The sequence below is a fragment of the Lipotes vexillifer genome, unplaced genomic scaffold (assembly GCF_000442215.2).
Source record: "Lipotes vexillifer unplaced genomic scaffold, Lipotes_vexillifer_v1.1 scaffold21, whole genome shotgun sequence".
Taxonomy (NCBI): domain Eukaryota; kingdom Metazoa; phylum Chordata; class Mammalia; order Artiodactyla; family Lipotidae; genus Lipotes; species Lipotes vexillifer.
The window spans coordinates 884,105-896,686 of NW_006774065.1; the positions used below are offsets into that span (position 1 = coordinate 884,105).

Consider the following 12,582-nt stretch of genomic DNA (forward strand, 5'->3'; position numbering starts at 1 on the left):
TGGGACAGCAGGTGCCTGCCTGAGCTGCCAGGTGCTTTTGGGGAACCTTGCCCTGGTGACTCAAACTGGCAGAGGACTTGGGATGGGGTTGGGTGGGCTGAGGGTGCTTGGGAGCCATAGGGGGGTCGTGGGGGCAATGCCCGCAGAGTTCGAGCTCCCGTGCCTGCTGAGCGAGGGCCTTGGCAGCGGGGGAGGACATGGCTGTCACTGATGTGGCTTGTGCCACAGCTGCTGGCCTGTGGCTTGGAGAGGCCTCAGACACCACGTGGCGTCTCCCACTGCTGTCAGTGGGCACGGAGCTTGCTAGTGGCATGGAGGAGGGTCCCGGAGGACCCCTGTCTGCTCTCTCTTCCTCACAGGGGCCACAGGAAGGAATTGGGGCCCCGCCAGGGTCTGCAAGGAGCAGCCGCCCTGTGACTGATCTCGCTTTTGCTTTTCTGGTCTCCTCACAGGTGCCTGGCACAGGGTGGCCCTCGAGCAGATGACGAAGACTGGCTTTTAATCCTTGGAGACCATTGAGAGGGAACTTACAGGGGCCCACGAGCCCCCCTGGACGCCCACCACCATGTCGGGGTCCACGCAGCCCGTGGCACAGACGTGGAGGGCCACCGAGCCCCGTTACCCACCCCACGGCGTTTCCTACCCCGTGCAGATCGCCCGGCCACACACGGTAAGCGGCACGAATGTGCGCCTGGGGTCACCTTTGGGGCCTTCTCTTGTCCCTGGGTTCCTATTTCTCCCCATTGTTGTGTGAGTGTGTGGGGGGGTGGCCTGCTGGGGAGGGAGCGGGCGTGCCCTTGGTCAGCTTTTTTTTTAAAAAAAAAAAATGTTTTGCTGCGTCGCATGGCCTGTGAGATCTTAGTTCCCTGACCAGGGATCGAACCCGTGCCCCCTGCAGTGGAAGTGTAGAGTCTTAAACATTGGACCGCCAGGGAAGTACCATTGGTCAGCTCTTTCGAGCTGCACCCCACTCTGTCCACCTCCTAGTGGGGGCCCCCTTTCCTGACTTTATCTCTAGTTGCATGTGGCCCTGAGGATGAGGCTTGGTTATGTTCTGTATCCTCAGGGGCTTGCCAGAGGGCTCTCAGGGTCCTGGGCCTCCCCCGTTTGACCTCCTGGCTGCTTGGTGAAGGAATGTGAGGGTTTGCGGTTGCAGCTGTGGTCAAAGCTTGCTGTGCTGGCCCCTATGTGAACACGCCTGTATCTGTCCTGCCTGGCTGGTGTGGTCCCTCGTAAGATGCAGAGAGGAAGTGGCATGGGAGGGTTTTTCTGTCTTCCATGAGCGAGATGTTTTTGCATGTGAGCCCACTGGACCAGCCTGAGGGTGTCCCAAGAACAGTGGCCTCTTGAGGATTTGGGCCCCCAAGATGCTTTTGAGAGCCAGCTGTGGTAAACGGGCACATTCTGGATGGGGTCGTCGAATTCTCACAAACAACCCGATGAAAGAGCACCTTGCATTATCATCCCATTTTGCAGATGAGGAGACTGAGGCTGGGAGGTTAAACAATAGGCCTCGGGTTAAATCACCATGAGAAGGCAGTCGGCTTCAGCTTCAGGACTCTGAGCGCCTGTGAAATGGATGACTATTTATTGGTCACCTACTGTGTGCCCAGGGCCGAGGACTGTGCTCCTGGGGGTCCTTTACTATTATGTGTGGTTATCACCTTTACCATAATCACAATAACAAAATTAAGCATTGTCGTCGGAGTGCTTACTACAGGGTGAGCATTTTGTTTATGCCCTTTATGTATATAGTTGCACTTGCTTCTCTTTATCACTGAAGTGACGGTACTCTTATGCTCTGCACTTTGTAGACGGGGAACATTTTGCAGGTGAGGAAACAGGACAAGTCGCTTAATGATTCTGAGCCTCGGTTGTTCATCCATAAAATGGAGTAATGAGAGCATCTGTCTCCTAGATTCTCCTGGGGATTAAACGTGATGATCTGTGGAAGGTCCTTATGACAGTGCCTGGCAGACACTCAGCCAGGTGTGTCCACTTGCAATATTGTCACTGTCACTACAGCTGCTTGGAGGGGCTGCCTCCCCTGGGGGCTCCTGGCGGTTGCCTCTGGTTTCTCTTCTTTCTTGTCCCCTCCTGCCAGATTCCTACCCCTCTCCCACTCCCTCCCCAAGGGCCCAGACTCCGTTAGTCCTTGAGTCCCTATGGCCCCTGCCATCCTGCAATCCCCCCATCCTTTGCCCCAGCTGGGCCCTCTCGCAGTCACTTGGAGTCACCAGCTGATCTCAGACACTGCCCGCGCTTTTCCCGCTGGGCCGTCAGTGACGCAGGATGTGGCCGGGTAGGACCCAGTGGTCACTTCCTCCGGGCAGGAGGCTGACGCTGGGGGTGGGCAGGGGCCCTGGGTAGCTACGAGGCAGGGCATCCTTATCCTGTGTGGTGGCAGCAGTGGGGCCCCACTTCCTGATCACCCTGCCTTGTGCTTGGGCGACCCAGCTGGGGGCCCCTGCTTGTTACTGGAAAGGCAGGAACAAGAATTCTAGGCATCCTGGGGGGGTCTTGCTCTCCTGGGCATGTGTCTGGGGCTGGAGCCACTTTTCTTTGGCTGGTGGGAGGTGAGTGTTGGGACTGTAATCTGGAGGTCCCCCTGCAGCCCTGTGCCCCCTAACCCCTTACCGCCAGCCCACTGTACAGGCAGGGTTTGTGAGATGCCCCCATTTTGGGGGGCAGAGGGTTTTTGGAAGACAGAGGGCGGAGGAAAAGGGAAAAAGGCGTGGAAGGCAAATGCCCCATCCAAGGGCCAGGTGGGAACCCAGGGGTCCCAGCTCCTTGTACAGTAGTTGAGGCAGGTCTGCTGGGCTGAGGGGGCGGGGCCTGGACCCCGTGGCCTGTGACCTTCCTGGGACTCAGCTCACTCCCGTACCTGCTCCCAACAGGCTTCCATCCAGGGTGGCACCTCCTGGCCCTGGAGGCTTCTTCCAGGGTGTCTGGGCATGGGGCTGCTTTGATGGTGAGTTCCCGCCCCCCCTCCCCCCCACCCCGGAGCCCAGAAGAACCTCCAGATGTGGCTTTGAATCCCTGTTCCTCCCAACTCACCGAGTGACATTTGGCTGCTCACTTAACCCCGTGGGGGCAGCCCCAGTTTTCCCATCTGCAATATGGGTGTTGTGGGCCTAAGCATCACTGGCAGATGTTTGCGAGGTGCCCGGGGCGGTGTCTGTATGTGGCAGCCGCCTCTTTCCTCCTGGCGGGGTGGCAGGAGACCAAAGAGGCTCTGCACTCTGAGAGGGGCGGTGGGAGCCGCCTTCTCTGCTGGCCTGTGCCTCAGCCTGCGTCATGTCCAGGCTGCCTGGAGTGTTACGCCGGCGCAGATGGAGGGCTTAATTCCAGGTGTGCTTCCCCTGACCCAGCCTCAGGCACACTCCGAGCCTCTCTTCATGGTGCCGGTACGCATGGCTCGTTCAATCCCACCTGCTCCACCCTCAGAGCCTCTCTGAGCCCTGTTCTCTCCTTCTCTGTGGTCTCGGCTTCCCTCGCCCACAGTATCAGGACCCCACATCTTTCCCTGAGGGTCCTGGTGGGCTCCTGGCACTGAGGGTCTCCCAGGATTGAGGGTCCCAACACATCCTCCCCTCCTTGTCTCCTTTCCAGCTTTCTAGAGCCCAGCTCACTTCTGCCTTCTCTCCCAAGCCCTGCGGGACCCCCTGAGCTCTCTTGAGTTCCTGCAAGCTTTGCACTAAATGAATGTGTTAAATAAAGTCCAAAGACACGGGTGTCGATCCCAGCGCCACTCCTGCCTGCTGTGTGGCCTTAGGCAAGTTACTTAGCCTCTCTGTGCCTTAGTGTTAGAAGGGCTTTTCAGAGCACAGACTCTGGAGCCAGACCGCTGGCATTCACGTCCTGCCTCAGTGACTTCCTAGCTGTGAAACTTTGGACGAGTGGTCTTACCGCCCTGTTGCTCAGTTTCCCCATCAGTTGAGCGAGGGTAGTTATAAGACCCTGAGGATCAAGTTAGTTGACATGTGCAGAGGCCTCTGCACAACGCCCGGGCTGATAAGCGCGACTGATACAGTGCAGTGTTGATGACTTTGATGCTGCTGCTGTCATGACAACGTGCCCGCTAGTATCCTTTTCCGAATGGCCCCCAGGGTACACTGTGGGCTTTTCCTCTAGAGGAGGGACTGGCAAACCTTCTCTGCAAATATTTCAGGCTTTTCTGGCCACTCGGTCTCGGTCACAACTACTCCGGCACTGTTGCCGTCCTAGCGTGAAAGCAGCTCAGCCAACACGTACAGGAATGGCCATGGCCGTGTGCCAGTGACACCTGACGATACAGGCCGAGCCTGGCTTTGGCCTTGGGCCCCGTTTGCTGACTCCTGCCCTAGATCAGTGCTTATCAGGCTCTCTGTGGGAAGGACCAGTCTGTTTCATTTCCAGTTCGTCACAAATGGATACATGGTCCTTCCGCACGTGACGCAGTTCGCGGGCACGGGGACGGGTCTAGGCCGAGGCCAGCAGGACTGTGTTGGCCGTGCACTCAGATGCCGCGGTCCCGTCAACAAGCTCTCAAGTAGGATCTGAATCCTCTCGTCTTCAGCGCTCCCCCCAGACCAAGGGTCATGGACGCAGGAGCCTGCTTGGGCCACGTACATGTGTGAGGGCAGCAGGTGGGGTTGGAATGTTTTGTTAACACGTGGAGGGTTCTCGTGTTCTGAGACGTGGCTGGAGGTTTCCAGCCTGAGTGCCTGGTGTCTTCAGGCTCCTGTGACCACAGTGAGCCCCACCTTCGGTCTCTCTTGGGATCTCCCCAGTTCTTGCCTTCCTGTAGAGATGCAGGGACCCTCGGTGGTCCCTGGACTCAGAGCCCTGGGGTGCAGATCAGTGTGGACACCACAGAAATGGCCCCCAAGATGTTCCTTGGAGGGACCGTGCTAATGAGGTCATCCTGCTTGGTTCCCAGACTGAGAAACTGAGGCCAGAAGGGTTCCTGCAAGTGGCCGCCACATGCCCCTGCCTCGGGAGCCCTGGGGGCCATGTGCCTTTTCCCGCTTCTGTTGGCAGTGGTAGGCGCCGTCCTGCCGGGGCCCTCTCCCAAGGGATTGGACCGTCTGCCTCTCTGCTGCTTTGTTCATTTTGCTTTTGTGTGAGAGGGAATTTTCCTCCCAGCAGACTGCAGTGCTTGCTGATTTCTTCTCACACCTCTGCGTGCGTGTGCACACCGGATCTGTACCTGGCAGCCGCGCCGGCATGATCCCAGAAACTGCCGCCCCCTCCCTCCAGCCCTTTCTTCTTGTTCCTTCATTAGCACCTGGTGCCTTGTGCACGACATCGTGGAGTGTGGTGGAGGGGGCAGGCTGAGTCCTCTGCCTTCGGGAAGCTGCCCTCAGTCTTAAGGGAAACCCTTGGAGAGTTAAGGGGGATGCTTGGTGGGAGACACAGAGGCCTCCTTCCATCTGGGTCAGGCATCCATTTCAGTTTTCTTTCTTTTTCTGGTGGGCGTGCCGCGTGGCATGCGGAATCTTAGTTCCCCGGCCAGGGATTGAACCCATGCCCCCTGCAGTGGAAGCGCGGAGTCCCAACCACTAGACCGCCAGGGAATTCAGGGATCCATTTCACTGATGGAGAAACTGAGGCTCAGAGAGTTTAAGGGATGGACAGATACCTCTAGCCCGAGGCCGTGCAGCTTCTTGCTTCCACATTGGGCTGCCCAGGAAGGCCCTTCCCTCATTTCCAGCCTCTGAGGTTGACAGGATCCCTCTTGATTCTAGTTACTCATCCTCTCTCGCCTCCAGCCTCCCAGCCTCTTACATGTGTTTGTTTTGGAGGGTCTGAAACACATACATTTCCAACACACCTACGTGGTATCATCTAATTCTCTCTGCAGAAATAACTGCTTAAATAAAAAAAAAAAAAAAAGCCAGACAGCAAAAGAATGACTAGATTTTTTTGGAAAATTGGGAGAATTAAGAAGGGTGCCAAGAAGAAAACAAATCACCTACAATCCCACGCTTTCCCAAGCCTTACTGAGTCAGACATCACTAATTGATTGCCACCCCACAGTATAACTGGGTGTTCTCTGCAGGCACAACTAATCGATTTGGATTGGTACACATAGGAAGCCTGTCCTGTTTTCTCCTTTTTAAGGCTTCTTTTTTCTATCTTTGTTTTTTTTTTTCTTTAAACATTTTAACGTGTCTCAAATCAGGGTGTAGTTGCTAATCGGGGTACATCTAATTTGTTAGTGTTTCCACAGGTGGCAATGGGCAATGGGTGGCATATTACTGAAGAAAGCATGTTTTGCCTGGAGTTTATCCTTCTGACTTCGAGCTGTGCTTGCCTATGTGACACACGTTTGTAGGCTTTCCCTCTGTAGGATGGGGGACTCCCACGTCGGGGCTTTGTTTCGGAATCTGGTCTTTGAGCCTTGCAGACCGTCAGCATTTGCCGTGTCATCCACAGTCCCCTGGCGTGGATGCCCGTGTCTTGCTGTGTCACTTGCACCCATGGCAGACGTGCAGGTTGTGCCTTTTTCCATTTGTCTCTGCTAACACGTGGGCTCGGTTGTCTCATCTGGAAAGAGGGCAGGACCAGCTGTCCTTTAGCTGAATGTGTCACTTCTCCTTGGCGATTGGCCCCAGGAATGTCCTCTGGCTGGACTGGGTCGGAGGGCCGGGAAAGGACGTGGGAGGGTCCGCGGGTACAGAAGCAGCACCGGGCAGGGGGCTCTGGCCCTGCCTCGCCGTGTGGGCTGCACTGCGGCGGGATGGGTGCTCACTGGTCTGTGTCCTCTGCTGCAGGACGTCGGGCTGCTTGAGTACCAGCACCACCCCCGTGACTACACCTCACACCTGTCGCCTGGCTCCATCATCCAGCCCCAGCGGAGGAGGCCCTCCCTGCTGTCCGAATTTCAGCCTGGGAATGAAAGGTGAGGAGGGGTTTGCGCATCCATTGCTCAGATGGGGAAGTGGAGGCCTGTGCTCACGAAGAGCTCGCAGGGTTGGTGTTAAACGAAGGGGTGTCAGGCTGTGCCCTTGTCCTGGTGCGGCTGTGACTGGGACAGGGCTGGGGATGGGCAGGGAAGAGCCAAGTGGCCCTTGGACTTCCCGCTGTGAGCCTGCAGTGGCCTCTGCGTGTGTGGCCCAGGCAGGAGGGGGTGACCACCAAGAAGTAGGGGAGTGGGGCTCGGTTGCTGGTTGGGAGTGATGTGTCCACAGCTGGGTGCACGTGGGGAGCCCCCTTCCTCCCCTCCCTTTGTCATCCCCTTTTCTCCGAGTCCTCTGCCATCCCTCAGCTGGCAGACTGGGCCTGTGGGCCTCCCTTGGCCTTCCTGAAATCCAGGTGGGAGAGAGCAAGCCATACGGCGGGTGGGGACCCAGTGAGGGGAGGGCCAAGGCCAGAGCAGGGCCCCAAGGTGCCTGAGACAGTAACAGCTCTAATTGCTAAGAGTTGTGAGCTGCTGCTGCTGCTTTTTTTTTTTTTTTGGCGGTATCGCGGTGCGCGGGCCTCTCACTATCACGGCCTCTCTTGTTGCAGAGCACAGGCTCCAGACGCACAGGCTCAGTAATTGTGGCTCACGGGCCTGGGCCTAGCCGACCTGCGGCATGTGGGATCCTCCCAGACCAGGGCTCGAACCCGTGTCCACTGCATTAGCAGGCAGACTCTCAACCACTGCGCCACCAGGGAAGCCCCTGCTTCTTTTTTTTTTTTTAATGCTTGAAAATCTTTTATTGATCACACTATCTTACTTCTTTGTGACAAAATTATGTATATAAATTTTTTTTAACATCTTTGTTGGAGTATAATTGCTTTACAATGGTGTGTTAGTTTCTGCTGTATAACAAAGTGAATCAGTTATACATATACATATGTTCCCATATCTCTTCCCTCTTGCGTCTCCCTGCCTCCCACCCTCCCTATCCCACCCCTCTAGGTGGTCTGCTGCTTCTTTTTGTCACACCACGTCGCTTGTGGGATCTCAGTTCCCCGACCAGGGATTGAACCCAGGCCACGGCACTGAAAGCCTGGAATCCTAACCACTAGGCCACCAGGGAACTCTTGAGAGTCCTGAGCTTCTAACATGCGATGGCCTACTGTAGGCTGCGGGCTGCCAGCAGACACTTAGACAGGCAGCCCTGCCTGCAGGAAGCCCACAGTCTAGCAGGGGAGATGCAACAAACACACAAGGTGACCCCAGAATGAGGCAGGTGACCTGTTTCCTGCAGGGCAGGGAAGGGCTACTATTTGGCTGGAGAGGCCGCGAAAGGCCTCTCAGGGGAGAGATGCTTGGCCACTAAGTAGCCAGCCGCTCAGAGAGCCGGGTGAAGACCTTCCAGGTGGAGGGAGCAACACGCGCAAAGGCCTGGAGGTGGGCATGTGCTTGGAGTGTTCCAGAAAGGCGAGGAGGCCGGGTGGCTGGGCTGAGCCAGGTGGCTGGGGGCCAGGAGGGTGAACTTCGAGGGGACTATGGGAGGGTTTGGAGCTTTGGAGGGCCGGGATATAACTTCCACCCTCAGATCCTTCCAGCCATGTGCAGTGATTCTAGGGGCAAGCAGGGACCGCTGAGGCTGGGCTGGCCCAGGGGCCCCGTCCCATCATCTCTTCCTTTGTCACCTTGCTGAGGCTGCGAGGTTGAGGGGTGGCCTAGGTGGCACCAGAATTCCGGAGAGCTGGCCTGGGCCTTTTGTGCTGCCACAACTGCATGGAGGCATCCAGGGCCCCACGGGGAGGCCACTGCCGCGGGCCATGGCTTCAGTCCCTCTGCACCGGGTGGCTTAAAACAGCAGAAACGTGTTTTCTCCCAGTTCCTGAGGGACAGAAGTCTGAAAGCCAGATGCCAGCAGGGCCGCACTCTCTCTGAAGGCTCTAGGAGAGGACCTGTTCCTGGCCTCTTCCAGCTTCTGGAGCCCTAAGGTGTTCCTTGGCCTCCTGCTGCATCACCCCAGTCTCTGCCCCTCTCTGTGTCTGTGTCCTCGGCCCTTCTTAGGAGGACACTTGTCATCGAATTTAGGTCCCAACTGAATCCAGTATGACCTCATCTCAGTTAACTACATCTGCAAAGACCTCCAGAGAAGGTCACATTCTGATGTTCTGAGATGACATGACACTAACCTATTACGGTGCCCTTTTCATGTTTCAGTGTAGACGCCACCTGCTTCCTGCAGGGCATCTTGTAATTGTGAAGTTGTGGGTTCTCAGGTGGGCAGGAGGGGCATCTTGTGACCTGGCTTTGGCGAGAGACGGGCCCCCCAGGAAGGAGAGGACAGCAGCATAGCCTCAGCCCACACTGCAGTCAGTAACCATCGTTCAGCCTACGTGCACTGATGGAGCGCCTGCTGTATGCCAGGCACTAGACAGATGAATGTCCCTGCCCTTGTGGAGCAGACACTCTGGGACGGGGGAGGCAGCCGCCAGACATGCGTGAAGCAACAAGCAAATGGTGATGGCTGCAAACAAAGAAAGAGAAAACGAGATGGGCTGAGATGGGGTGTATCTGGTGGGCAGGGAGACTGCTGTTAGGAGGAGACGCCCCATGCACTGGGACAGGAAGGAGCTGGTGTGGAAGTGTTCCGGCCTAGCCAGTGTACAGCCCCTGAGGCAGGTATGCAGTGGGCAAGGTGAACAAGGGCCAGACCAGACAGGGCCTCAGGGTGGGGGGAATACATTTGGATTCTATTCTAAGTTTGTTGGGCAAAAAACATCAACTGGAAAAGCATTTCAGCAGGGGCAGTATTTGGGCAGGAGCTGGAGGTGGAGGCTGGGAGTCGTGGCTCAGCTGTGTGTGCTCAGGCAAGGCCATGGCCTCTCTGGGCCAGTTTCCTCCTCTGCAAACTGGGGAGGAGGGTTAAGGAGAGTTAGTTGGGAGTGATTAGGCTGGACAGCTCCTATCTCTGCATAAGGCTGCTGGGCTGACTTGAAAAGGAGGCAAGGCCAGGTTGAGCAGCCAGAGTGCTGTGATCAGCTAGTGATGTCTGCTTTGGGTGAGTGATTTGCAAACAGCATCATGTGTGTTATTGTCTGTGTTAGACCCACAGTGTTTTTCAGACTTTCCCCGTGAATCACCAGGGATCTTGTTTCAATGCAGAGTCAGATTCAATAGGTCTGGGGTGGCATTCAAGATTCTGAATTTGTAACCAGCCTCAGGAGGGGCTGAGGCTGCTGGGCTGGGGGCCACACTCAGTGAGGGAGCAGGGAATCAATCACCAGTACATTCTCTTGCTGTAAACGTAGTTAGTGAATGCTGACTTGGAGGAAGACAGAGCTGTATTTGAGTCCTGCCTCTCTGTGTGCCCTTGAGCAGATGGGCACTCCTCCCGCAGGATGGGCAGCAGACGTGATGCCGTGTGCCTTTGCCCCCCACAGGTCCCAGGAGCTTCACCTGAGAGCCGAGTCGCACTCATACCTGCCTGAGCTGGGCAAGTCGGAGATGGAATTCCTGGAGAGCAAGCGCCCTCGCCTGGAGCTGCTGCCTGACCCCCTGCTGCGGCCCTCGCCCCTGTTGGCCGCTGGCCAGCCCGGGGGCTCCGAGGACCTGTCCAAGGTAAGGCCTGGCCTCAGCCGGGAGCTCCTCTGAGGGTTTGGGTGCTGCTGCGATTGGGCGGGGAACAAGAGAGGGGGTAGGCGTGCTGGGCTGGGGGGATGGCTTAGGCGAAAGCTGGGAGAAGGGCTGAGCCTGGGGGCGCGCAGAGGCTGGGCAGCCAGAGGGGGGTCCAGGGACGAGCTTGGCTCCATTTCTTGGCCGGAGAGGGACAGCTTCCCCCACTGCCCCCTCCAGCTGCCCGAGTGTGTCCAGCCCGTGGGGACCACTGTGCCCTGGAGGGCGCCTGCCTTTTACTATTCTTTAGGCAGAAAGTCGAGCTGAGTTGGAGGGGGAGAATGTGCACAGATTAAGTGCTCATGGTTTGCTGCTGAGAGAGGTTTTTCTGCTATTTCAGTGAACCTCAGGACCGTCCACGCTAGAAGCGCATCTGCTCTCTATCTAAATAGAGGAATCACAGCCAGTGGCCCAGATGCTTCTGTCCCCTAGGGTCCCCCAGTTGCCTCAGAGGCTGTCATTTCACTGTCACTGCCTAGGGTGGGGCAGGGACTGTGGCCGGATGATCTGCTCATCCTTGGCCGGCTGCGTGATGGATGTCCTTTCCGCACGTGCTGAGCAGTGTCTTTATGCTCCTTCATGACCATGAGGACGCACATTAGCTCATTAACGGCCGCCCAGCTGCTGGGTGAGGTCAGTGCTCATCTCACTGCAGCACCAGTGGGGGTGGGTGGGGCCTGGGAGCCAGGACAGGGGAGGGAAGTGGCCCACTCGGACCTGCTGGATCCTCTTCTCTGCCTGACACTGGATTGGTGGGATTTCAGGCTGAGGCCAGTTCTCTCGGGGGGCTGACAGGAAAGGGGTTTCCCGGGGTGGTCACGATGATGATGACAAGCTAACATGGAGGCCCTGGCTGAGCATGAGTGTCCTTCCGTTATGCCTTCCCAGCCTGATGAAGCCCGGCCTGCGATCACCTTTTATAGGCAGGGCCCCAGGCTAAGAGAGCCACTCACCCACGGTCACTGGGAAGTGGGGAGCGGGCCCTGAAGCCCAGGCAGCCCGGGTCTGTAGCCCAGACCTGCCCACCAGGCTGTCCCGCCTCGGGCTTCCCCTCTGGTCCCCCATGCCTGCCATTCTGCCATCCCTACGTTAGCCTACTCCTCATAGATTCCATCACTGCTCAGCCTCCTGGGAGGGATGTTGCCATTGGAAAAGCTATTCCCTGAAGTGGGTCTTGGGCAGTAGGGAGTGGGGTGCATGTGAAGGGGGGCACAGGGCCACACCAGGGATGCTTGATGTCCACCCCCTGCGAGGGACCAGAGCCCCGAGTGGGCCATATCCCTGTGCTCACGTCTGGTTCTGCCCAGAGAACAGGCTGACGGGTGTCTCTGGACAGCCCTTTCGGGCCTCTGCTGCCTGCCGCGCATCGCTCCAGAACTGGGCTCTGAGTCCTCAGACCTGTGGGTCCATCTGAGGGTCTCCAGGCCTGACAGTGGCTCTGTGCTTGCCCTTCTCCTTAGGGCTCCCTGGGGCTGCTTCCTCTCCCTCTGTGGGTCTTTCTCAGTCTTCACTTCTGTCTCTGTATGTCTCTGTCTCTCTGTCCCTGTGTCTCTGTCTTTCTCTGCCTGGGGTGTGTGTGTGTGTCTGTGTCTGTCTCCGTATTTCTGTTTCTCTCTATCTCTGTCTCTGTGTCTGTCTGTCTGTCTTTCTCTCTCTTCTCTTCCTGGACCCCATGGGTGTGGGGGAGTGATGGGCCCAGTGTAGGGGCCTGGCTGGACCAACTACAGTAATTGCTCCAGGCTGTTAAGAACATTTGGAAAGTATGAGCAAATTTTGGGCAAGGGAAGTAGCCAGGGGAGAATCACAACTCTGAGGGAGTTCAGATGTTTTTTGCATCTGCTGTTGTAGAATTCAGTTGGGTACGTGAGACGGGAATTTGATGGGATTTTTTTTTTTTTTTTTTTTGCCATATGTGGGCCTCTCACTGTCGTGGCCTTTTCCGTTGCCGGACGCGCAAGCTCAGCGGCCATGGCTCACGGGCCCAGCCGCTCCGCGGCATGTGGGATCCTCCCGGACCGGGGCACGAACCC

At 57.0% G+C, this 12,582-nt stretch overlaps 1 protein-coding gene across 1 annotated transcript in view; it reads left to right on the forward strand.

Annotated features, from left to right (window-relative positions):
- Positions 1–565: 565 nt before the first annotated feature.
- Positions 566–12,582, forward strand: part of NCOR2 (nuclear receptor corepressor 2) — a 160,842-nt gene continuing 148,825 nt past the window's right edge. The window contains 3 exon segments of the mRNA XM_007448653.1: positions 566–670; positions 6,759–6,886; positions 10,321–10,498. Coding sequence (XP_007448715.1) covers positions 566–670; positions 6,759–6,886; positions 10,321–10,498 — 411 coding nt within the window.